This window comes from Pomacea canaliculata, linkage group LG1, assembly GCF_003073045.1.
Source record: "Pomacea canaliculata isolate SZHN2017 linkage group LG1, ASM307304v1, whole genome shotgun sequence".
In the NCBI taxonomy this organism is placed as follows: Eukaryota; Metazoa; Mollusca; class Gastropoda; order Architaenioglossa; family Ampullariidae; genus Pomacea; species Pomacea canaliculata.
Window position 1 is genome coordinate 23881166 of NC_037590.1, and position 26466 is coordinate 23907631.

Sequence of the window (26466 nt, forward strand, 5' to 3'; positions counted from 1 at the left end):
TTACTAAATCAAAACCAATAATAAAGCGTGAGTTGTATGTGTTTAGCTTTTTCATGTTGTTTTTATTTAAATTTGACGTGTATTTACTCTTTAGCAGACGATCAAACACCCACTCGCGCAGGGATATCAAACAAAAATAGTCCACTATCCACATCACTTGCAAGCTATAATAATTTGAACCTAAACGTTTCATTTGTTTATCAACTGTTAAATTTAACTTTTTAGTATTTTATTTCTTGTTAGGTTCAGTACATTCTCTTCGAATGCCTCGCTTCAACGATTCATATGGCTCAACGATTCATATTGCTACACCAGCAGTCCAGTAATAAAAGTTCGTGGCCAGAGTCGCCGAAAATATTACTTTAAAACAACAATTGAAGAATAATAAGTTTTAAATGAAATCTGTTTCATCAATCTAAAGAAGCTGCTTGTAAGACCCTAGTTAATTGCATAAAAATTCACAGATTGTACACTTTATTTTTCGTTTAAACGCCAGCCTCCCTTCCCCAAGCCACACGCAACCTATCATGGCGTCTTCAACACACGTTCGTTCTCTTTTAGCCGTGTGCATATTACGAAACAGCTCTGTCACGTTCAGCAGGCTTCCTCAATGCAAGTATGCATCTAGTACTTCATGTTTAAAATAACATGCCCTTACTCATTAAAACATTTACGATTTACGTTTAAAAAAATTAATTGACGAACAAGTTTTGGTTGCTTAGCGGCAAATGTTATCGTCTGCTATAACTGCTGTGTTTCTTCAGGGTGAAATAGTTTGTGTGCATGCATTCATTTGTCTGTGTGTGAGTGTGTTTAAAAACAGACTATTGTACGTGAGTGTTAAGCGGTAGTGAACACCATTGACGTTGAGTAAATAATGGACCAGACTAGAATGTAAGGTAAGCTTGCTTGTACGTTTATATTGGATTTGTGCAGACGTTGTTCAAGTCATGCAGCGCAAGACAAAGTGAAACCTCCAGGAATACTAAAGCGATATCTGATTGATAAGGTGATAGATATGGTGAATAAGTCTACAACCCAACTAGAAAAAGCATACCCAACAGTTTTCCAGATTTACCGCACTTTTAAAACGGGTACATCTTTATTTATTGTCATTTGTTTTTAGTGGAGAAGTGAGGTTTTATTGTTGTTTCACGATCTTTCTTCCACTTGCCTGTCACTTTTTTACTTCTTTCTTCTAGGTCTTATGAAATGGTGAGCAGAAGGCAAAATTGTGTCCATGCACACATACATTAATTTTTGTGCAATGTTTCATAAATTCTGAACAAAATTAATATAACCTGTACAAAAAATAATTTTACTGTTTACTTTCTGGAGATTAAAAAAATACCATCGCTGATGTATTAAAAACAATTTTTTGTGTGCAGGTTTGAGCTCTTTTGTAAGGGATTCAAGAGAATATTACCAGGTTATTACAGGATTGTGGTCAGGTCGTAGCCTCACAGAACTCTCTCGCCGCCAGCTTGAAGTACTTAGACAGGTAATGGTTATCACTTTTAATAAACACATTCACCTATATTTATTATGTGATGATTTTTTGTTGCTAAAATAGATTTTAATACTATGATTTTATCTAAAAGATTTCTTTGATAAAATGTTCTCACAACTGTTTGATGCTCCTACATGAAAGCATGTTATTTCTGTTGTTTGATTTGATTGTATTGAATGGTTAAACAAACACAAGGCTAATGTGTTCAAATGTCAAGTTCGCTGAAATGTAGGGAGAGGTGTACTTAGCTATTGTATGTATTTCTTTTTTTCTGATTCCATTCTTTGGACTTGTTCTATTACCACTATACTCTGTCAGTGATACAGACTTTCAAGCATACATTTGTTTCCTTAATGTATTTGGCAGATTTTTCTGATTTTCTTATCTCTATTTTTCTTCCTCTTGCATGAGTTGTATCTGAAATATATTTTGTTTATTTAATTTTTCATTTATTTTCAAGCTTGTTATTTAGTTTAGTGGAACAGCTAATAGTTTTAGTTGTTAGCGACTGACAATTATGACTGTTATAATTTTTATCTTGACAGCTATACAGTAATATAAGGTTTTTACACCCTTCAGGTTCCCAGAGATTTTTTAAAAGTCATCCCAGTTCTGGTATTGGCCTTGGTTCCAGGAGGCTCAGTGGCTATACCTCTTGCGTGAGTTTTTTGTTGGTTTGGGGTTTTTCCCTTTTGCTATTAGTTTTTATTCTACTTTGTGTGTATGTGTGTGTGTGTGTGCCAGTATTTTTTTTTTTTACACGTGGCTGTTAATAAGCTTCTTCATCCTTCAGACTTTGAGAGCATGCCACAGCTTTTAATGAGAATTCAGGAAAACATTGTTATTTTAGTTGACAGATTGTCACCTTATCTAAGTTCTTGCACTTTGTGAATGATTTATTTTCTTTCTATCTGTATTGAAAGGTATGTTTTTCCACGGTCATTTTTATCTTACCACTTTTGGACGGACCACCAACGACAGACATTCTGGAAACATGATCTGAAGCATCGATTGCAGCATCTTCGACCCATTCTTGATCACATGCAGCTGTTGAGTCGCCACATTGAGGACTGTCAGCTAGAAGAAAAAATCTTGCAGATTACCAAAAAGGTTTTTGACTTTAGACATGCACAGATGTGTGGATGTACATGTGGATTTATTCATGCATGGTGCTAAACTTTGCCTTTGCAGCATATACACCAGTATTGATAGGGTAAACTTTTATAGTAAACATTTGTCACAAAGTGTATTCATTATGAGTTATTGCATCTTCCTCTTTTTTTTTTATTGTGGTGCTTGTCATTACTCATATTTATAGTTGTATGAACAAGGAGAATAAATGTGACAAATATTTGGTTTACTGCATTAGACCAGTGGTTCTCAAAGTGTGGTCTGCAGACCACTAGTGGTCCTTGGGCATAAGTCAGGTGGTCCGCGGCTGACATTCATCATATGTCAGCAAAGTGATGTTTAAAGTGATGCATTCCTCGCATTAACATTTTAATTACAAAGAACGAGGTACGTAGTTTTATGTCAACTTATTACTATACTACTGTCACAAAAGGACATTTAGTTTTAAATCAAAATGAAACAAATGCGGCAATTTAAATTTGAAATTCATAGTACAGACTGATTTTTAGGTCTTGGTGGTCCGCCATATTCTTTACCTAAGTAAAGTGGTCCGCGGTCCGAAAAACTTTGAGAACCACTGCATTAGACAATGCAAGATGAAGCACTGTTGTTGGTTAATAAATTAGTTTCTTGCACAGGTTCAGCTTTCAGTGAATCCTAGCTATACAGAAGTTCTTGGAGTCAAACCTTTGTTTGAGTCCTACCCATACAACCTTGATCGTATCTCCATTGCTTATGTGGTAAGGTCAGATATAGATTCTTTTGATTAATTTTTTTTTTCATCGATGCACATTTGTGGGTGCACAGGTTGTCTATGGTTGTGGTGTATTTTTTTAATATTTGTATTTTTAAAACCAAAATGTCTTTTGTTAGCATATATTCAAGTCTCTTTTATAGTATAATCTTATTTTGGAACAGCGACACCTGGCTAAGTGCATGAATATGCCTCTAAGGCGTTCACGGCTGAAGGCAGATGCATTGTTACTTCACTACACAGATCTGGCTATGCTTCGTGAAGGCATCAACAACCTTAGTGACTTTGAGCTTGAACAGGTATGACAGACATTATAAATGCACTTGCAGATATAAGCTCTTTAGCATCCAACTTTCCAGCATGTGACTAAAGAAATTGTGAAAATTTGACTTTGAGAAGCACAAGTCTAAAAAAAATCTTTTGTCAAAGGAGCACAAAAATCTAATTCTTGAGCTAGTGTTAATTAGGGAAGAGGATAGTAAAAAAAAATTATCTCTGCAGATCATGAAGTGATCAAGAGAAAATTATTACAATTAAGTCTTGATAAAAGCTTTTGTATATTTACAATATTACAGTATGTGGTATTAGAGATGCTATGTGAATCAGAAGAAACCGGAGGAGCGGTGTTCAATGTTTTACTGCAGAAACTTCTTCTCTGAACCCATAAACTTGTTTGCAGTAACCAGTGCAGAATGTATTATCACAGTAGAACATTGATAAAATTATTGTAAAAGCATTGCTTGTCACACACACTGAAATAGCTGCTAAGAGAATGTATCTCTAAATATATTCTCATCATTTCACTTGTGAGACTACAGTCAAGTAATGAGTTCTTTTCCTTTAGGCCTGCTACTGGCGAGGGCTAAACCCTTTTGGACTGCAACGAGATGAGCAAGTTATCTATCTTCAGCACTGGACCACCGTTAGCAAGATATTAGAGGGTACAAATAAGTTCCACAAAAACCGATACAGCAAACACCCACTCAGACTGATAGTTGCCACAGAACATACTTAAACTCAAAGTTCTTGGCATTATTGAATGTCCATATTTCTAAGTGAATTTTTACCTACGATATGTGATCATGTCATAGTGTGCAACTTTTTCAAACATTTATTGACGTTTTCTCTAAGTTGTTGGATCGTGCATTTTGAAATTTGCCTTTTCATCAGTAATCTCTTTTAGGCAATAATTTGATCCATTTCTTGTTGCAGAGAATAGCATATCTCTTCTACTCCACCTTCCAGTAATGTTTGGGTTCTGCCAACCAAGCAACCGGGAGCTGTTTGGGGGCCGGCATCACTGGTGGCGACATAGATCTTCATTCTGATAATTAAAGTCATCTTGTGTTATTACAAAAAGTTGTTTCATCAGTCTTTGATAAAAGACAGCCAGATTCACTTTCTTCCCTTTAAACTTTTTTGTGGGATGAGACCTTAAAAAATCTAGGTTCCAATCTTTCTGAAATATCTTGTCTAAGATCCATATATTTACTAAGAGTCTGCTGGCATCAGCATGCTGTTCATTTTTCATAAAAGTGCATTACATTTGTTCTGCTGTGTTCACTAAGGGATAATTATACTTTTCTATTGATTTCTACTGAGCAGTCCTATCATACATTCATTTGCTTGAAATACTCATTTTGTACTTGTGATTATTCACTGACAATGAAATAATGAGACTTTACTAATAATGAGGTGCTTGTCATCTGTAGAATGCAGCATGCTAAGGTCTATTGCAACCACATCAAATGCAAGTTGTAAGAGAGTGATAATTTTTGTGATTCTGTATTGAGGCCAACTGTACAGTGTGATTGTTCTTAGATTTTATCCACTTCTGTTAATCCATATGACCCACAGTCCTTGTATTAAATTTGAGAGACAGATATCATCTTTCTGCCTGAAGCATGGTGTTACCGGTTGTTAAGTATTTATCCTTTTTATCAAAAACTTTACCAAGGTATAGTTCCTGTTGTCCCCATGGAGTTTCTTTTCTTTTCCTCTTGAAGTTTGGGTTATTTTGATAGGAATGATATTTACGGGTAGTTTGTAGTGTTTTTTGGTTTTTGTCAGAGAATGATGAGCCAAGTTATTTGGTCTTGCAGGTTTACATAATTGCTTAAAACAAAAATGAACAGGCTTAGCTGATCTACAAGCATAGGAGATCTATGCATCTCACTGCTTGCATTTAGACATCACCTTTTTCAAATGTCTTTTATCATGTCATTGATAAAATCTACACCTTTTATTGGCAAATAGATTGTGTGACAAGGTGGGCTTTATTAAGATTATCCTGTCCGTTACCTTAACAGAGAGCCACAAGATTGCTCATTGTCAGTCATGTTTGTTCCTGTCTCCACTGTTATGGAAATGCTGGGTGGCTATTACTCATGCACTTGACATATCAAGAAAAATTGTGTGCATTTAATATGAGTAGTCCTTAACATAAGGAGAATTTCAAAGTTGCGGCATCTTTGAATCTGTTTAGCTTTAATTTGTTGGGTGCCAAAACCTGCCTTCAAGATTGTTGCAAGGTTTTCCTTACTATTTGTGTGTTGAGGTTTTTTCCATGTCTTTAAAACTGTAAACAGCGTTCGTCAGTAGATTATCTGTATGCTACTTGACTGAAATGCAAAGTACTTATTTGCAATTTGGTGCCAGAGCAGATACAGAGGCACTCGAGTACTTCTATTACTTAAAAAAAAAAAAACCCACACATTTACCCAAGTGAAAGCAAGTTTGGTATGCTATGCTTACAGGACTTCAAGTAAAATAAGTTTTATGAACTGCCATGCCCAGAAAGAGGTCAAATTGTACCCAGATAAGTGAAGTGTGGTGCCATGTTCATTATTTGCCAACAATTCTGATATCACAGTTTCGACCTTTTCCTATACACCCCACTAATCCTTGAACATAAATTGCACAAATAATCATCATGAGAATATGAACAAAAATGACATTTGTGCTATAGGAGGATACAGCCGGCAACTTTCATGATTGTAGCATGAAGCATGAATATCCTTCATGGAAATACTTTTACTGTTCCCTTTAGCTGTGGTCATTATTTTGCCAAGAACTGAGATCTATAAAGTCATGTGGTTTAAATTTGCATGCATATTGGTGCTTGTGACTGTTGCATGTACTAGAAAAGTGTAATACTTGTATCAATGCTCTTCCTCAATTCAAACAGCCTTTTTCATTAAGGAATAACAAAAGAACAGCTTACTGCCTGATTTATTGCACAACATCATGTACATGGGCAAATTTCTTTAACAACAATACACTGACATACACAAACTACTTGAAGAACCAAGTACTATAATTGATCAAATAAATCTGAACTGCAGAATTAAAAAAAAAGTGGGAAAGGAGTTAACTGAAGGCAGATTTTGTTCTCATGCAGATTGGCATAAAATCAGCTTTAAGAATGTGTCCCTCCTTTTATGTGCTGCAACCTTCAGCCAAAATCTGACAGACTAGAAAATAACAAATACTCCTGTGTAACATGAACTTGTGAGCTTTGCAAGAAGCCAGACCAAAAAAGGTCTTCACAAGGATTCTGATGGAATGAAACAAGCAACCTGCAGAAAAGGTAGCCATAAATTCATCACCATGTTGTTAATCTAAAAACAGCAGAGAAATCCAAACCCTGTATTATTTCTTCAGTCCTGCTTGAATCCACTTCTACAAACATAAAAACAGCTTCAAACAGGAATGAAATACTAAAGACAAAGAAATGGTTTCTTAAATGTTGCTAGAATGGCAGGCATTGTTTTATGCTAAGCCAACAACTACAGCTATGCTGTGGTAATATAACCTATTGCAGGTCTAGAAGTAAAATCAAATCCAGAGAAAAATTGCATGGGCCAAAAGAAAGGTGAAAATAACAGCTACTCATTTAACAGCCGCAGTCCTATCAATAATATAGTTTCTGCTGTTTGTTGTTAGGCAGAAAAGCAAAATACATGTATAAATAAAACCTACTTAAATTACTCTTTGAACTTTACTTAGGAAAAAAACACCCCACCATATTAAAAATGCACATTTAACATTAGTGTGATCATACAGGGAATTAATACTTAGCTGCTTTGAATGTGAGCACAGCGTATTATTACCCCAGTCCACAAGTGAGGCAAACTAATTAGTGAGAGCAATTTCCTGAAGGTTGAGACAAACAGAGCATGGTCTTATATATATATATCCACAGTTATATCTATGTTTTATCCAGATATTTTGAAGTACAGAATAGATCAGTTTAATATTCAGACCAAACATCAAGAGATGACACCTATAAATGAGCTATCTCAACAAAATTATTGCAAGACAGAATGAAACACACTGGCTTTCCTTCATATTATGACTAGGTGCGATTCATCAACTGTTTTATCTAGTCGCATTAATTCACTTAAAGAAGTGGCAATGAAAGTTGAAGAACTTGCTGAGGATGTAAGTCTGGAATATGTTGACATTTTCAACCATTCTCTTAATGCGCAATAATCTGATTTAATTTACTTTTTTATGCCATGTCAGCAAACAAGGCAAACGGTATTGTAGTAAAGTGTGAAACATGAGAGTGATAAAGATTTAAATATTTCTTGACAGTTTATTGTTAAGGTTAAAAGTGAAATGTATCAGTCAAGTAGTTTTGTATGAGTGTGTACGCGTAAGTGCATTTGTAATGCACAGTAAAATGTTGGTCCTTATCAGAAGGTCTGTGCACAGGGCACCATGATTTCAAACCTCCATTAAAATCATTGTCTGGTTTTCTAATATATATAAAAAACCAAAATATCTAAAGATATTAAACTATTAAAGAAAAACTGCAAACAAAAATGAGAGAGAAAGGATATCAGACATCTTCGAGTGCCTGTAAGTTCGGTCTTGATCTCAGATCATCTTTGGTCCAGAGTTTGGATCAAGGTAAGACCATTATTTGGCTGAATCCACTTTTTTTCAAGTACTGTAATAGGCAGGCAAAAAACTTATGTCTCCATCCAGTCAGGAAAATATAAAATCAATGTGCAAGTTAAACAGATACAGTGTGCAAACATTTGCCATAAACAGATACAAAAGCAAACCAAAAATAAATCTATCACATGACTTGAGATACAATGAATCAAGCATGAATATTCTGCAGAAATACAGATCTAGAGCTTCCAAACAGCTATATACAATGTGGCATGGACTAGAATTGATTTTGTATCTTCAAATTAACTCTGGTTCACAAGTGGCAGTGCCTAGGGATACATCATCATTAAAAAGAAAAATACCTAAAGTTCCAATCAGAGACAGTTATGTGATTTTATATTGCATTAGAAACAAACGATTGTGGGGGAAGGAGGTGTCAGAGAAAAGGGAAACCTCTGAATCCAGCGGATAACATCTTTTGGTTCAAGTTCTGGGTCTACACCCTTCTGCCTTATGAGAGGTGAAAAACGAAGGCAAACATATTTTCCTGAAGACCGACTTATGACCAGCAGTGCTATGCTTCACATGACCTAGAGTTGCAACATCATGTTTAGAGATATGATATTCCATTTGTTAAAGGATTAACATTAACCTTTCTCTTACACAATGATTTAAAACATACAATGAACAATAAAGAACTTACATGACTAAATTTCCTTACACTGGACAAAAACTGCTTTTGGGTTTTTGGAAGTACCACTCTTCTTTATACTTGATGAAGATTCTAATACCCATAAAAGCAATCCTGTTTATCAGGTTGTTATGTGAAGGAACTTTCTGAATAGAAGGTTACCAATATTTTACATACACTCACAATGTCAAAATATTAAAACCTAATATTGACAAGCGATCCACTGTTAAAATGGTCAACAGCTACAGCATGCATAATTTCCTCTTAACATACAGAGGAAAAGCAAGCACAAATCCTAAAAAATTCTTGTATCAAACTGGAAGCCACCTTCACAGTAAACTGCACAGAGAACAATTTCAGTTCCAATAATGACCAAAAACTAATTCTAATATGAAGTTGCTCAACAAAAGCAAGTGACTGTTCACAGGTGAACAGCTTGCAACATAACCCTCCCCACCCCCTCACACTGGCAAGTGTCTCAGATGCACGGACAGGCAACACCATCATGCAACTTCTTGAGCATGCAAAGCAGCTAAAAACACAACCAAAATGTAACCTGAACACCATCGTGTCACAACTGTGCTTTGCACTGCCTACACCAGTGTCTCCTACAACACAAAGTACCAACACAAAAAATTTGACTCTAATTTTTCCCTCCCATCTATATCTCTGTGGAAGTCCATAGAACATTTCATGCATGGCTATTAAAATCTTTAATTCCCTCAGATTCTTTTCATGTTATTCCTAGCTGGTCTCACTACTGAATATTTAATTCAAATCAATTTGCTCAAATTTTAGCTTTATCGAAGCATAATTTTCTAGTTATACATATGGCTGTTAACAAATTACAAGTTTCATTAACAAATATATGTAATGTATTCGCAAACTATAGTTTCTCATGTTAAATATGGTGATAAAAAAAGTAGTGGAATGGCACAACAACCGAATTTTATTTAAGATTTCTGGCTATTTCAGCCTAAACTTCTAAAAACACTTTTGCAGCAGAAATATACCGTCAACTAGTAGGTAGAATTTACTGAGAGAGATATGCTGAATTGTTCTTTTGTAACACTTAAACTACAATGTCATACTTTGATATTCAAGACTGCGTATAAATAAGCGTAAAGCACTAGTCCACAAATCTATCTCTTCCACTTTGTTTATCCTCAAAAACCTTCAGGACTTCAGAATTGAGGAATAACTGAATGCTACATGCAATAGTTTTATATATTTAGATATGCCTGCTTGTGTGTACATGCACACATAAACATATAAATGCATGTACTCACATTCTATGAAAATTTTCCCTTAAACCCAATCCCAGCGATAGTGCTGATCACACACTGTTTGTTGTGTGACTTGAGGCGTTGGTGGAGGAGGAATAAAAATAAATGTTTTCCTTTCATTGCTGATGATAAACAGACATAATCAAAAAATAAATTAACCTACAACATGAAAGTTGCTGACATGATGTACTGTCCCGGTATTTTCAAACATTGTGCCACATCTCAGTACTGATTAAGAAAATCCATGCACATGCATCAACTTAAAAGTTCTACAGCAAAATATGGCTCTCAGAACAGGCAGGAACCTTTCTTCCAATAGTGCAAATGCAATAATTATCACAAAAACATTCCAATAAAATGCCTGCACTGACAGCAATAGTGTAAGTCTACTGCATGACGAAACAACAGTGACAAAAATTACTCCACACCTATTTCTACTGGAGAAGGAATTGTTCATGATGTACATCTACACACAATTACACATTTCTGTAGGTCTACCCAACAGTGTACAATAAAATAATCCCATATTTTTCTTCAGCATTTTTGACTGGCATAAATCTAAAACTATTGAGTAGATGATTGCTGAACAAAACTGAACTGAAAGTATATGTCAATATGTATACTGATACACATACAAGGTGCAGGATTTAGGTCTTATTCACAAATCAAACTCATTTTTCTGTTCTTTACTCATGCAAAACTTTACAACAGATATGCCAAGTCTACTCCTTTAAAAAGGCATTTTCCCCTAAAATAAGAGAGTACTTTAAACAGTCAACTTTACATCAGTGGCAAGTCTGACTAGTAAATATCACAGGTTTTTATTTCCCCACAGCTTAGAATAGCACAGTTTAAAACCCTGTTAAAAATGGGCAGCACTTTCAATAAGTGAAAACATTTTATAGCACAGGGGTTAGACACAAGCTTGTTCTCAACTGGCTCCTACAAAACCTCTAAGCACCACAGCTTCATGATCCCTGCAAAAGTGTTTCCTTCACCTGTAGCATTTGCAGCATTTTTTTCCATGACAGTGACAGGGCTAATATTAGGCTGATTGCAGTAACATTCTGTGAACTGCCATAATGTCTACTTTTCATGTTTTTATCTATAGTAACATGCCTTCTAAGTACTGTGACAGCACAATATGTGACACGCTATGAATAAAAAAAGTTATGTGTTCAACAGTGAATCAGTTCTCAAGTTCATCAATTTGACATTTTATCTTATTACCTACAACATTTGCTACATTAAAACCTTTTCTAGAATCAGCAGGCTCATTATTATATTATGTCAGGAATATTAAGAGATTTCACTCCTTCAGTTCTAATTCAATGTCACATTTTTCACATTATCAGTTGTAATGTTTATGTGGATCTGTGCAAATCCAGATCCCATGAAAATAGGTGATCCCCAATTGGGAGGGAGTGTGTCTCACACTGTAGTTTGTAAAATGTAACATTCAAGTGAGATGGCTGCCTGACAGTAGTTCAATATAAATGTTACATTAAACTCAAACTGCTCCTATCCTTTCAAAATGTACTGTCATCAGAAACAAAGTTTCTAGTACATATGAAACAAGTAACTTGATTGTCTTTCACATGATTAACCATTTAGGGTGGGTGAGAAGTCACCATATGTACAAACAAAATAATTTTTTTAGCTTATGCAGCACAGCACTTATCATGGTGTTTAATAGTATATTAGTAATATGACAAACGCATCAAACAGCATCCAGCAACAAAAGAGGGAAGTTAGAAAGTCCTCCTAATGAAATGATGTTAATAGCTGTTCCAAGATAACTGGAACCAGGCAGAGGGTCTTGGCAGCCTTTTGTCATCAGCAAATCCTTAGTAAGGCATCATGCGTTGAAATACAAGTTTTCAGTCTTGTGGTCTAAGCGATGCCTATGTGCAGAACCAATCGTCACTGCAACTCATTCATTCCACCTGCCATTCACTTAATAAACTCTACTGGCCATGATCTTGTACTAGTCTGAGGCCTGGGGCCACCCACTGTATCTGCTGTTGCTGGGAATGTCTGAGACACTACTTCAACATATATATTATCTCTTTTATATATATATTACTGCTAGTATGAGCACTATCTTGAATTACCCATGGGGATCAATAAAGTTGTATTGTATTGTCATGTGTATGTGTAGCATGAGAAACAATAGAACACTGCAAAATATACAACGGAAGTATGGCGACTTCTCATCCACAATGTAGGTTTATTCAGTTACTAGCAAAGTGACTTGCTGTTCTATTCTTCAAGTTGTTAACAACCTGCCCCTCTTACAAGTGGACTTCATTACTACAATCAACTCTCTGTTTATCAAAGCACAAAGAAAATAAGATTCCAAAACTTCCTTGCTAAAAGGATTTTTCCTATTTTGTTTTCAATAGTATTCAGTTATATGTAGCTGATCACATTTTATGATTCCTTATCTTACAGTTAAAATAAATATCCTAAACCCCAACAACCATCTTCAAAAAAAAAAACAAAAAAACAAAACAACAAAAAACCTTTGAAATAAACAGAACCTGTTTTTAAGCATTTTAACATGAGTATTATAAATTTATAATCTATTAACATAATAGAATAGATTCACTATTTCATTTCTTTTTGTTCTCATTTATAAGCTTTATCTCTTGAAATATGAGTACCTATAATTATTATATACTGTATATTGAATTCTGACAAAACCAAATACCTTGTTTTCCTACATGTAAACAAACATTCCCTTCTATTTTTGTGTTAGCGATAAAGTAGCATGGCTGACATGCGCTTACTTAAAAAAAAAAAACTCCTTGTCACCATAAATTTAATTTATTTTTATAACCAGTCCAAATTATTAGTTAACTGGCCATCTGGTCCCCTTTGAGGAAATTGCATGGGGAAGGAGGTGGGGAGGAACTGCCAACTGTAGTTGTAACTGGTATTGTTGTATGTACAGTGCTAAAAAGACAGAGTGAAACAATGATAAGCATACTTATCAAAGATGAATGCAAGAAATTATTACTAAATGCACAGCCTTTTAGCCACCTTTGCAAAATGCTTTGTGGCGCACAGTCCTTCACATTTAAAATAAAAGTCTTGAAAAACCTCTCGGGGGTTAAATAAGAAATGATGTTTCTACAGAGCTCAAGACTGATAATGCAAACTGTACACATTTTCACCAACCATGAAAAAAAAAGACTTCTATGGAAAATAAATTACCATAGTTATCACGGCTATGCACCATTAAAAAATGGATGAACTACACATGGTAAGTAAGGGCATACTTTTAAAGCAGTCTTGGGAGATGGACATACATGATTTCAATGTCCCCTTGTAAGTCTCCTCAATGTAAGTTCTCGATATGAAGTGATAATATGATAAAGACAAACAAATGTTTATGCTAACACTGACAAAGTAATCCACAAATGATTTCACCATCTGATACTCTGAATGGGAAATTCCAAACAAAATGCAGCTCAAGCTGACACAGTTTCAAAAATTGATGTTTTGATAATTTCTCCAAAGTTCTGGGTCATGTCCTCACCTGCTTGCTGAAGAAAATCATCTGATGACGATGATGGTGATGGTGATAATGAGGATGCTGAGGAAGATGATGCCAATGACTGGTGGGAGACATCAGGCCTTGAACCATCAACAGGGTCAGACCGAATGACACCATTTGTATCAATATGCATGTCATGTGAATGAGGACCTGACATGGCTGCAGAGGGTTCCAAGGGACCAGAAACGCTGGTGGCCGGCTCCATGGGGCACAAACCCTGGGAAAGGAAACTGTCCTGTGAACTCGAGGGACTTGCTGAGCCAGCAACATCCAGTGGCATGCAACAGCCTTTGGACACTTCTAAACTTTCCAAACTGTTGCTACAGGAAGAGAAATCAGAAAAGGAGTTAAGCACAAAGCTTTTGGGCTCTCCAACAAGATCTCCAGGGTCAGCTGCCTCGTCACATGTTGCATGAAATGTAAAATCTGGGTCAGCATGAGGCTTGGCATATAAATCTGTCTCATCATGGCGACTCTGCATGTGAGAAGATATGTCTGGACATTTCTCTGCCAGCTGGTCCTGTGTCGTGTTTGTCATAGTGGTGTATGTGGATGAGGCTACCAGGGGTGATGTGCTGCCAACTTCAGACATAAGATCATAAGCATTACTGCTGGTGCTAGCACAAGCTGTGCTAGAGGATCTGGTTCCACTCAACAAGGAGCTTGTCCAAGTTGCAGGTTGCTGCATTGTGACTGGCTGAGCATGAGGGTGGGCAGAGTGGGTGTTCTGTGAGTGTGTGTTAGGGTAGGGAGGGAGGGGCTGGATAGGGTTCAGCATCTCGGAAATAGGTTCTAGTTTAAATGACTGGGGTCCTGATTGGGTGAGGGTCAGATATTTGCCCTTGTCAGCAGTACTGGAATGGGGTGCGTGGTGCACCGTCACAACAGAAGGTGGCTGATGCACCGGGCTTATGCCACTGCAAGAACTGTGACTAATAGGAGCCGCGTACGAGGACAGGTTCTGATAGGACTTGGGATAGCCACCAGTGTTGTAGTTTCCTGTCACTTGATTTTGAGCTTCAGATGAGCCATCACCAATTTCAGAATAAGTACTGTCATCATTGTCAAAATGGTACATGGTAGTGGTGTTTTCTGCATTATAAACCTCCTCCTCAGAATCATTGAACAGTAAAACCCGAGGGAGGGTTGGAGGCTGGTGAGAAGAGTGGTGAGAAGAAGCAGGAGATCCAACATACCGCTGGTTGTGCTCTGTGGCAGACATGTGCGAAAACTGCACGTCCTGCATCATGACATTACACACCTCTGTGTTCTGACAGTCCCGGCAACTTCCACGTTCATTGCTGTTAAAAAGGTTCAAGTCTATGGGCTCCTGCTCTTCAGCACTGCCTCTGCCACTGTCATCACTACCACATCCTAAAGTCTCCCCACAGCTTCCTCCACCATTATTCATCCGTCGCTTAGAATTTGACTCAGCATCCTTGCGCTCCAGTTCTAGGCGCATGAGCGTGTGTATGAAGTGGGTGCGCACACGGATTGGATTGAACTCGATGCGCCCTGTGGTGTTTGCACATCCATCTTTCGTGCATCCACATGGGAAAGACAATCGGTCAACTTGGCACTTGATACCTGCCAAACTGCAGGTACATGTTTCAGGGTCACAAAACACTTTGCACTCGCACCCACACAGATTGCGAGACATTCGAATGTCTCGACACTCATCCTTTTCATCCCCTTCGATCTTTTTCACACCAGCACTTCGTAGCAACATGCGTCTCTGCCTAATGGGTAATGGCTGTAAGAAATAATAGTCATCATAATCACTGTCAGACTCTGAACCTGAAGAAACTTCTGGCAGTTCCTCAGAACTGACTGCCAAAAGAGGAGAAGGAAAGAGTTTGCCTTGTCGTCGCTGCTCCATCAGGATTTGTCGATGAATTCGCTTCTTCTCTTTGGCATGGTCTTTTAAAGAAAATTTTTGCAGATGCAGATGTTGACAAGACATCCCTGTAAGAAAAAAAAGACAAAACCAAATGAACAGTTAATAAATTTTTGAACATGCAAAAGTAATACTAACAGTGATAACAAATCTGCGACAATAATCATTAAAGATACAATAAAAGCTCCCTATCAAGACGATAAAGTTCACAAAAATCAGGTCGTAACTAAGAGGCTGCAGTTAGGAAATCAACTAGTCTGCTTTGATTCCAGTAACCATGAAGTTAAACACCTACAAAAGAAATGAATTTATTTAAATGTTGAAATGTCTTAAAAACTATATTACAATGCTCTTCTGTCATTTTCATTTTCACCTGCTCATACTTATTCTGCCATTACTGCACTTGACTGAAGATTTATAAACAAACTTTCCAGGTAAAAGCTATTGATCAAAACACATGTACCACGGTAAGATGCTCTCTTAAAACACACCATTTATATTTTTATAATAATAATGAGGATTTTTAAAGCTCCTTTCCAAACATTTTCTCAGAGCATTTTATGTAAAATATATATATGGACTAAACATAATTTCTGCAAAATGTCACAATAAAGTACAAATAATCATAAGAATTTTATTTTTATGGACACATGACTTCTGCAAATGAAGCACAACTGACTGATGCTGATAAACTGACCATGCCATAAACATGCTGTCCTTAAACCACATCTTCCCAATATCAAAGGTCAAATCTAAATGAATGCCTGAGCAGTGACATCTATTTTATATTAACTGAACTTAATGATTAAACACTTTACATAACACTGTCATGGGTAGGAGCAAAACTTTCAAACTATACCAAAAGATAATTGAAATACCATATAGTCAGCCATCAGATCTGATCAGCTCTTGTGTCACACTTGTGATTCAGGTTATGTGAATTTCTGATTTTGTTGAAACATGATCTTTTGCATTAATGCTTCACCAGAAATCCCTCTTTTATCAATGCAGCAATTCATTTAACTCAGCCTTTTCTTCCAAAACTCTATTAGACCTTATAAGCAAACAGCCCCAAACTTTTCCAGCTCCAAAAAACGGTTAAGTGCAACAAGTAGAAAAAGAAAATGCCTGAACCTGCAATATACAGGTGATAACCACTTAAAACTATTGTGCCTCTGAACCACCATGACTTTCACAACAATATAAACCCTGCAATAACTGATTTTATAAAACATTTACTGTCTATATGGTGCATTACACCAAAAGATTTAGACTGTTAATGATCGCACTATGCAGTCCAGTGCATTGCTACCAAGGCTGTTTAACTTTTCACACAGTATAGGACACTGGTAGTAATACATTGTGGGCTGAAATCTCACCTCAGATATAGATGTGTATAGGGCTGGCCATAAGGGTTTCATTCCATATACTCTGGCTTCCTTTACCATACTACCCTGAATTCCCCCAAATACCATTCATCCTTTGGCCTATATTGCAAAATCAAGGTGGAGGTCCTTTGCCCTTTGAACAAACTGACAATATATCTTCCAAACTCCCCATCACTTAAAAATGATCTTTGTCTTCAGGCTACTTTTCAAAAAACAGAATACTGTGTACAACACCACTTTTTAATAAAAGCTAAAGGAGCCAGTAAATTCAACAACTAAAATAAAGGTGCCATAGTGACAAATCAGAGAAGACTTTTAAAAGGGCCAGAAGCTTTATCAAGTTTTCTTACCAAGTGTTGAACCTCCTTCACTGGGAACACAAGTAAAGCCCTGCTTGCGTGGGAAATAGTATACAGTCACATCTGTAAACTTCACTTGTTTTTTCACTTTCTTTGGAGGAGGCTGTCCAACTGAAATCAAGATTGAGACATTTTATATAAAAATTATCACAGAAACAATGATGCCTGATCACAAATAATGACAAGATTTAAGAAGCCTCAATCTGTAATGGTTTCTTTGTACAACTGTGTGTATATAAATATATATGCGCTGGTATATGCATCTGTGCTAGGGAGTGGGGAAGGGGTGGGGAAAATATGAACAGCATGACTGAATCACAGCCACAATCCTACCATACATGACCACTGCTTTTATGTTGACACTGCAGGATATTAAGGTAAGCTCTGGCATATCCCACAGCTGTCAGTCTGATCTAAAAAACAAAGTCTTGCTGGAGTTCTGACAGATCAACATATGTGCTGGAAGTGTTTCCTTTCATTTTCCTTTTACCAGCAATGTTCTTTCACACTGTGTTGCAAAAGCTATCTGGAAAGTGTTACCTGTTTTCCTATATGTACTGACAGTTTTATCAACAAAAGCTACCTTTTTGAGATATCAATAAATTGGGGTAAAAATGCATCTCTTAGGACAGGCAGGGCAGAATGGTGCAGATGAGTGATAAGTGCACCTGATCATGGTATGAACAAGTCTGCTAGACATTTTCATCAAAGATCAAAACAGAAATTTTCATTGCTGTCAGACTCTACCCTACTTAGAAATATTTCGAGGTTCATAAAAGTTATCTACAGGAATTATTTTGAAGCCATCAACATCAAATTATACAGGAACATCATATTTTGTCTGTTTACTTGATTCAGATCCACCACCTATTTCCTCTATTACTCATTTTGTGTTTTGCTTACAAATTTAAATAACTGTTTCCACAAGTAAATTATCAATATGAAATGTTTCATTAGGATACATGTTCTAGATAATGACTGAAAAAGGAACTGACTACAAAAAACACCAAACACTCACCAGTTGCTGCTGAGATGTCTGTGCTACTTTCAGTAACATTGCTGCAATTGCTGTCATCGCTTTCAGACTGCGCGGAGTTCAAGTCCTCACCACTGTCAACTTCATCTAGCTTCCTCTTTGGCATCGTGGCGCCTCCTCACACACCCACTGGTAAATCAGCAGTTAGCCATTACAGCTGTCTGAAGCTTGTGTCAAACGGTGGCTAGAGTTCACAAAAAATTAGTACTAGTAATGTATTTGCAATGTCACTTCACAGATGAAAGGAGACAGAAGAAAGTTTTATCCATTACCTTCATTGAAAAGCTCACTGGATGAGAAAAACTGACTTGAAGAATGTCACAGTTAAGCATGTCACTTTTGTGAATCAGTAACTCCAACAGAGATAATTTGTATATTCACTGAATATATAACAGAGCAACCTTCACCGAACATATTAAAATGCCTAAAAAATTCTGAAGACTACTGGAAAGTGCTTTTTTTTTTAAGTTTGCTAAATTTAATTTTTAAGATTACTTTATCGTGAAAAAAAAATCAAACAAACTCTCGCTTGCTTTAAGATAATATAATAAGTGCATCAGTTGTGTCTTACATTATATATGTGCAAATCCAAGCTATCAATGCTGACAGCTAAAGGTTACAAGCAGTCATAAGATCTCAACTTTGTTGTCTACACCTAGCTTTGGCTGAAGGAACAACTACATGATAGGCAGTTTCAAGTTACCAGTGTGTTCCCACATCAGTATCTACCAAGGATTTTTTTTAAAGCCCCAATTTTTGTGAGATACTGATATTTCTCAATGCAGTTTCCAGTACCAATTATTATGGCTAAAAATACTGATTTTATGGTATGCATAATGTACATAGGAAGTTCTCTTTCCTGTCAGTAAATACCTTACAGCTGTGCCTGTCAACTTTCAGCATTCATTTGTAACAAAAATAGTATCTGCCAGTAATGCTTTTTCCAATACTTCGTGTATTGGTCCTAAAACAAAGAACAACTCATTAACCTATAGTCTCAATAAGGTAGATTTACTTGGGCATTTCTTCACTTATACTCAGTCTGCTATACACAAGATAGTTCACATGTAGATTCCAAATTCTCATGCTGCACTTTCAGATGTATCAACAACAAAAGAGACAAAGCAATGCAGAAATACAAGCAAGAAAAAAATAATAATAAAAGAGAATGATGCAGACAAGCATGAGCACTTTACTAAAAGAATACCAGAAAGGGAAAGGCAGTGTACAGTTTTGACTTGAACTGTTCTGAAGACAGAAATCTCAGCAGACAGCCAAAGTGCAAAGTGTGCACAACTCAAGATGCCCAGTCCATGTGTCCTAACACACACTGACACCAAGACAACTAGCTGCCTGTTGTTTTGTCATGCATACAGATTGTTGACAGAGAAGTAGCATCAACATTATAGTTGTGCACAAAAGACAAGGTTGGTCTAGCTGATGACACAGGTAGATCCACAATCTAAAGTGTAGAGCAAGTAAATAAAGTTGTTTAGAAATAAGAAAAAATATAAAATGTAGTGAAGATGGTACAGGTCTGGCTGTAGATACCATTAGCTGAGGAAACATGCTGATGCAGGCATTAAAAAAAACAATCCTACTGGCAGAAAAATGAACACACAGAACAAAAATTGACATCAAAATCCACTGGCAATAGCAAAAGATAAATGATGAGGAAAAAAGTGAAGAAAGTCACACTGAGCAGGATAAATTAGCACAAATCATTTGTGGTTTAGCATTAGTGAGGGTTACTATCCAATGTAGACTGTTGATCTTAACCCTGTTAAATACTCCCTTTCCAAAACATCCTCTATGAAACAAATTCCCCTCACCAGATTCCTGCCAAAATAGTTTCATGTAAGTGTGAGCATGGCATCACATACAGTTCCATACTATCAAAACCTGAAAACAAAGCTGGTCTTTCCTCCTAATTTTAAGCTGAACCAATCCTAGATGGGTTTTACCATACCTATTTGGTACTTCAGACCTGCAGGCTACATACATATTGACAGACCCTGCAGACTATATACATATTGACTATAAGATAATCATCTAAAACGATGCAGTAGATGTGTACACAATATTTGTCTGCCCTTTTATGGAAAAAACCTTTACCTTCAACAATGTGACTGCTAATTATTCTTTTGTTCATGGACAAAGAACAAAGACTTGCACAAAGCAATGCAGCAAATCTGGTATCAGCCACACCCTCATATTGAAACACAAGAAGTCTGCATGTTTTCACATCATTAAAAATTAATATTCCAAATATGTTTATGGTAAAAGCGTTCTTCCTCCTGAGCAAATAGTCTCCACAACAATGAACAAAATGATTTTTATCCATGCATCACAAGTTTATATGATAAAGAGATGCCACTAATTCAGTTACAGTTTAATGTGTCTCTGGAAAGCACTATCGTAAAAACAGGAAAAGTTCTGATGTCTACTCGTTCTTTTTTTTAAACTATTTGTAATAACCTTGAATACGGCAATAATCCAGCAAAAGACACGAAAAATGAACAGACAGGGTATCCTGATGAAAAAGAGAAAGGGCAATAGAAATTAAAAAAATACAGGTCTAATCTTTGGGTTGTTATGACCTGGTTCTTTTGTTTTCTTAAAAAAGAACAGCTTGTAACCTTGTCTCAGCATTTAAAAAAAAAAAAAAAACAGGATTTCCAAAATATAGTCATTTATGATAATTCTTTTGAGTCCACCCTCTCTTTTTAGTTTAAAGTCAGTAAATGGAAGACGACCAACAGCCAACATAAAGTTGTTTAGTCTGGTTGTGCTGATGATCTAGTGCACATAACTCACAAAATAATAGAATGACATGGGGAGGTTGGCTTGGGGAAGTCATGTGAAGCTAAGACTTTATCATGCAAAGCAGCTGGCCATGTATAATGACAACCCAGAGAGACATTCCTGATAATACAGGTGACTGAGGAGACCAATAAGTTTAAAGACTAGCTCTATACCAGTTACGCATTACTGTTAAACAATAACATAACTATTAAAGAACTATCACTCTAGATAAATTGAAGCTCAAAAAACACTACCTAATTGTTTTTTTAAATATTTAATGCAGTTTCATACCATTTAGTTAATGGGCTTGATTTTTTTTAGCTCAAAACTTTCTTGGTTTGCAACTGGAAAATCTCCCCCTACTCAACCAGCAGGAATGAGGAACATGATCAAAAAAGGTAAAAGGAGAGGGCTGGGCTCTACCTTTACATCACCTTATAAACAGGCTGAACATCTTCAATTCACCAAGTTGTGGAACTTCAATATTAGAATTAACAGTACCCATTAAAAAATGTCTTGTAATTACAGCAAGAATAGATAATGCAAAACAACATACAGTCACACTAGAAAATATAAATTTTATGACAAATGATCCATCCATAATGATACAGTTAAAACTATGGACATTTACATTTATACTTTGCTAGTCATGTCATGGAACTGTAAACAGAATACACTTATATCTTAAGATTTGTCAACACACTTTTTTTGTTTCTCTTTCAGATGATTTGAGAATTTTAGTTTTTTTTTCTTTTAAATGTTTATCCCCCCCAGCCCCCAAAAAATTAACATATATATTTCAACACCTTTATTTTTTCAAACACTACTTATATATGCATACACAGCTACCTTTAAGGACCATGCTAAACTGTGCCTAAATAAACTTTGAGCCTGCTATGCAATGTCTCTTATATTCTCAGTCCTGGCAAAAGTCTTAATGTATAATAATAATAAATGCAAAATTTGTAAAGGACATACTCACACTCCTAAGGAGCATGCTCTTAGAGCTTAAGAACAAGAACAAGAACAAAACACGGACAGCATACGAGGGACAGGAAAACACACAAATAGCATAACTATAAAAGAATCAACAACCGTACTAAATGAAGAATAAAATCAAATACAGAAAACACATAGAGGAACAAAAAAAAACAAAACAAAACAAAAAAAAACAACCAAGAAATATATGCAGAAAGACTACCAGAAAAAGAAATAAATAAGCCTTTACAGGAGAATTTCTCAACTTCTAAGTATAATACTGTTAATCACTATTGCTGAAAAGTTCTTAAGATGAACCAATCCAATGACCAAAAATGGAGCACTCTATTCTTCCCCCATCCCTTTAAAAAAAAAAAGTTTTACATGCCCAGTGCTAGAATGGTTGTTATCTTTGATTTTTTTTTGTTATGCTAGGATCTTGTAGATGACTTCCCAAGATGTGTTGATAGCCAGCAAAGTTTGGATTGAGATATACACGTTCAAGGGGGTGTGTTAGGATACTAACCAATGCCATGCTTTTCACCCACAACCCATCCACAGAAATACTTGGCAAAATCCCAACAGTTTTGTGCATGGATGTAGCACATACACCTATGATCATGGTGGCAGAAAAGACTTAAACTCTTGGTCTGATTGTAAAGAAGTAAAGCTGTATGTACTACATCTTTTTGTTAGCTTTCAAAATGGCACATCTGGTCATAGCTGATATGTTCAAGCACAATAAATAACACACAGGTTCACAAGCACACCTTTCTTTCTCCCATTCTAGCTAAGCAATCTTCCTTGTTTCCCATCATTACCAACTCTGGTTTCCTATCCACCTCTAAAGCTATGACAAAGTAAAACTCACCTTTCTTTTTAAAGACCAAAGGATACTCTTGTAACCACTAGAGTATCAACCTAATACAATCAGGAAAAGGTGTTCCTCTCAGACAGCCCAGGACTCGCTCTTTCTCTCCCCCTTCCTTCTCATTTACTCTCTGCCGCTACCATTACACCAGAAAAAGTTCCCCTAGTTACTGGCTGCACAGGCGGTTGCCGTGGTAACACTCCTTGCACAGCCATAATTTGACAGTCAGCAATAGGCCTGTTCATTGAGAAGGCCAGGGGAGAAAAATCAATATGGCCATGTTCCTAACTAAAGGCTGTGATGAAAGGCCGATCGATGGACACAGTCCATTCCTAGCCTGAACTGGATTCTTCTATTGATTTTTAATCCAAATGCATTTCAGCTCTAGTGCTAGCATTATAACCAATGCCCAGTTACACCAAGTGATACATACTCAATATATCTGCTGTCCTTACAAAGTTTAAAAAATATATAAAACAAACAGTATCCACATTAACAAGCACACAACCTAAAGAAACAGTTCCAGTTCATGCTCTATTACTTTCCCCATGCTCTTTAGGTAACCAATCAAAAACTAACCTTTCTGTCAATTTTCTTTAGACTGGACTTCTGCCAAGGCACAAATGCCTAGTTAAAACTTTGTGCTAGCATTATAATTTTTTTAATTCTACACTTTATGCAAAAGACATAGACTGGTGGCATTCTACAAAAAAGGCTAGTAAATAAAAATAAGATCATAAAAGCATAACAATGGAAAATAAGTTTCTCATAATAAGCCGGTTTAATTTTTGTGCAGCAATTATCCTGTACAGTTTCCTCAATTTAATCCCTTTAATGTAATTCACAAATTCTATTCAACTCAGTCTTGATATAAATGTAGCTACTGATGCATGCTTGAGCTGCTCCACAAATGAACATAGAATTCAAATTTCTTCACAGACTTTTTTTTTTGCATTTGAAACATCTTCCTGTTACTTTTAACTGTGTTGTCAACCTCCTTACCCTTTTAAAATATTTGATTTTCTTCGATATAGTTAAGGATAGAGATAACCTCATCTATTGGTGCTATTTGTGTGGCAGTTGAGCAAGAGACCCTGTCTTAGGAACTGATGTAGTTTATCATCACCACAAACTTCATATTTTACCAGCCATTTTCTCAGCATGACTGGTGTTACAACCACACATCATTCTATTACCTTTTCTACTGACAAGAAAATCATTATTCCTCAAGGTATCTTACACTAATTATTTTAAATTGGTAACACTAGTCAAATGATACTTAAGTGTCATTCTTTTCATTTTAATAACACAAAAGTATATTTTTGTAAGCAAAATGATGAACACAAATCTATTAGCAGTTTGATTTTCAAGCCTCTGCTTAGTAAAACAGTAACTTTTCTCAGCCTCCCCTTTAACAATATCACATCCCTTGGTATTCCAGCTTATTCTTATTAGCAATTGCATCTGTGTCTTCCAGAATCCAGGAAAAAGAATAAACTACTAATCAATTACAGTACAGAGACAATGATATTTAAAATGTCTTAATCTGGAGAAAGATTTATAACCAAACCCATCCCTCCAATTCATTTATTCCAAAACACACTGCCCACATCAGTATCCCACCTTTCCACCAAAAATGCAGAAGAATAATTTTAAAAGGATAATGATAGCTTCATTTTTAAATGGACAATAATAAAAATACAAAGCAAGAAAATAGGGTATGTTGTCACTCTCTACCCTTACCTCACACTTCATTAAAATTTTAAAAAAGTATACCATTAAAATTTAACAAACTGACAGGGTGTCTCGTTTTAGAAGACTTCTGATACCATCACTGTTACTACCTTGATTATGACCATTTTAAATACTTAGTTACTGTTATATGTATATGGATTCAAAACTTTCTCATTTGCGATAGATCTGACTAGGTATGTGGCAATATAAAGACATATTTTTGACACCTACATATTGGCCAAAAAGACCATGGGACTAAAAGTTGTGAAACTGATTTGCATTTGTTATAAACTAAAACAAGTTCAGGATAGAACATAGAAAACACAACTGTCCACACCTTTGTATATGAGGAATATCCTGCACAATTATCTACCATTTAAAATTTAACATGTGTAGAAAGATGGTAAATGCATAAAATAATTGCTCATAAATATTTTAAACACGCTGCTTTCAAACATTTAGAAAAATATAGCTCCTAAAATTCTAAGGGACAGTTTGACCGTTCAGTTGTTAAAAATTCTTTCACTTCTACAACACTATGATAATATATTATTATACTTGTCAAACTGCCTTAGTCTATTCAAATTTTGTGGAACTCACAAAAACATAGAAGCCCTCAAAAGTGAAAAACAGCAAGAGAGGTTTGACAAACTTCACTGTTACCAAGAAACAGATTTGATCAATATATATAATACTGGACAAACATGTAAGAACCTTTTGCAGTTATTTTGGCTGCAATCACTTCCTATGTGACTATTCGTTTCAGCATTGCAAGACATTTGCGTCTAGTTTCAAATTAAAATTTCAATCACAAACAATATTTACATGGATTTGTAGGAGGTATGTCAGCTATCCACTAAACCAGGAAACTGTATGTCATTCAATTCTAAGATATCACTTCTTATAAATGGAATAAAGTGTTTGCATCTGTCTTTGATTTTCGCAAAACTGTACACCTTTGTACAGGGTTACTTTGTGTTCCTTTTACTAACACAATAATAGGTAATAGTGGCATTAGTATTATTGTAAACCTATTTAAGGAACATCCTGGTAGGTAGATTTGCCTGCTTTGTTCGTTAGTAAGGAATAAGTAGCATTTATTAATATAAGTAGCAAAATTCACATATATCGATACATGTAAATCTTCTTGATTTCAAGTACTTGTCCCATTCAAACTTCATCAATCAGTTTATCAGCTATCCGTAACTAGCACAGACTATAGTAACAGCGCCAGTCGTCTCGAGGTCTGCTAGAAGATAACCATCCCCAGGATCAGACACCGAAAACATGGATTTCGACTCACCCGACTAACACCAGTCCAAGCGTCAACAGGCTCTTATGACAGACGCAGCTGGTTACTTCAAAGAGAGGTTGACTACTGAAGCCTCCGTTCGACACTTGGGATGAATTACTGGCCTAAAGACTTGATAATCGTACGTGACCTTTCTTCGCTTCCGACAATGCGCATGCCTCTTTAGCCAAGCGTCGTTATCCGCAGTCATTATAATAAGAATATAGTTCTCAGACTATTAAAAAATAACACCTCTTATTCGCTATGA

The 26466-nt window shown here is 36.1% G+C and overlaps 2 protein-coding genes across 2 annotated transcripts; one reads left to right on the plus strand and one right to left on the minus strand.

Moving 5' to 3' along the window:
• The first annotated feature begins 268 nt into the window (after positions 1-268).
• Positions 269-6752, plus strand: LOC112559659 (LETM1 domain-containing protein 1-like). The gene is made up of 9 exons (XM_025230997.1): positions 269-616; positions 937-1094; positions 1389-1501; positions 2090-2169; positions 2434-2620; positions 3280-3381; positions 3560-3694; positions 4240-4336; positions 4608-6752. The coding sequence occupies exons 1-9, from the start codon at positions 528-530 to the stop codon at positions 4721-4723; spliced, it is 1077 nt and encodes a 358-aa protein (XP_025086782.1). The 5' UTR covers positions 269-527; the 3' UTR covers positions 4724-6752.
• LOC112559648 (cysteine/serine-rich nuclear protein 1-like) lies at positions 6613-26466 on the minus strand. The gene is made up of 4 exons (XM_025230986.1): positions 26211-26466; positions 18502-18703; positions 17475-17594; positions 6613-15804 (listed from the first exon to the last, which is right to left on the minus strand). The coding sequence occupies exons 2-4, from the start codon at positions 18623-18625 to the stop codon at positions 13754-13756; spliced, it is 2295 nt and encodes a 764-aa protein (XP_025086771.1). The 5' UTR covers positions 18626-18703; positions 26211-26466; the 3' UTR covers positions 6613-13753.

Excerpts from the sequence above, each read along its gene's own strand:
- LOC112559659 (XM_025230997.1), top strand. The coding sequence starts at position 528 with ATGGCGTCTTCAACACACGTTCGTTCTCTTTTAGCCGTGTGCATATTA. Across the intron at positions 2,621-3,279 it reads TCTTGCAGATTACCAAAAAG|GTTCAGCTTTCAGTGAATCC; the intron begins GTTTTTGACTTT and ends TTTCTTGCACAG. Across the intron at positions 3,695-4,239 it reads GTGACTTTGAGCTTGAACAG|GCCTGCTACTGGCGAGGGCT; the intron begins GTATGACAGACA and ends CTTTTCCTTTAG.
- LOC112559648 (XM_025230986.1), bottom strand. The coding sequence starts at position 18,625 with ATGCCAAAGAGGAAGCTAGATGAAGTTGACAGTGGTGAGGACTTGAAC. Across the intron at positions 17,595-18,501 it reads AGACATCTCAGCAGCAACTG|TTGGACAGCCTCCTCCAAAG; the intron begins GTGAGTGTTTGG and ends TCTTGATTTCAG. Across the intron at positions 15,805-17,474 it reads TGAAGGAGGTTCAACACTTG|GGATGTCTTGTCAACATCTG; the intron begins GTAAGAAAACTT and ends TTTTTCTTACAG.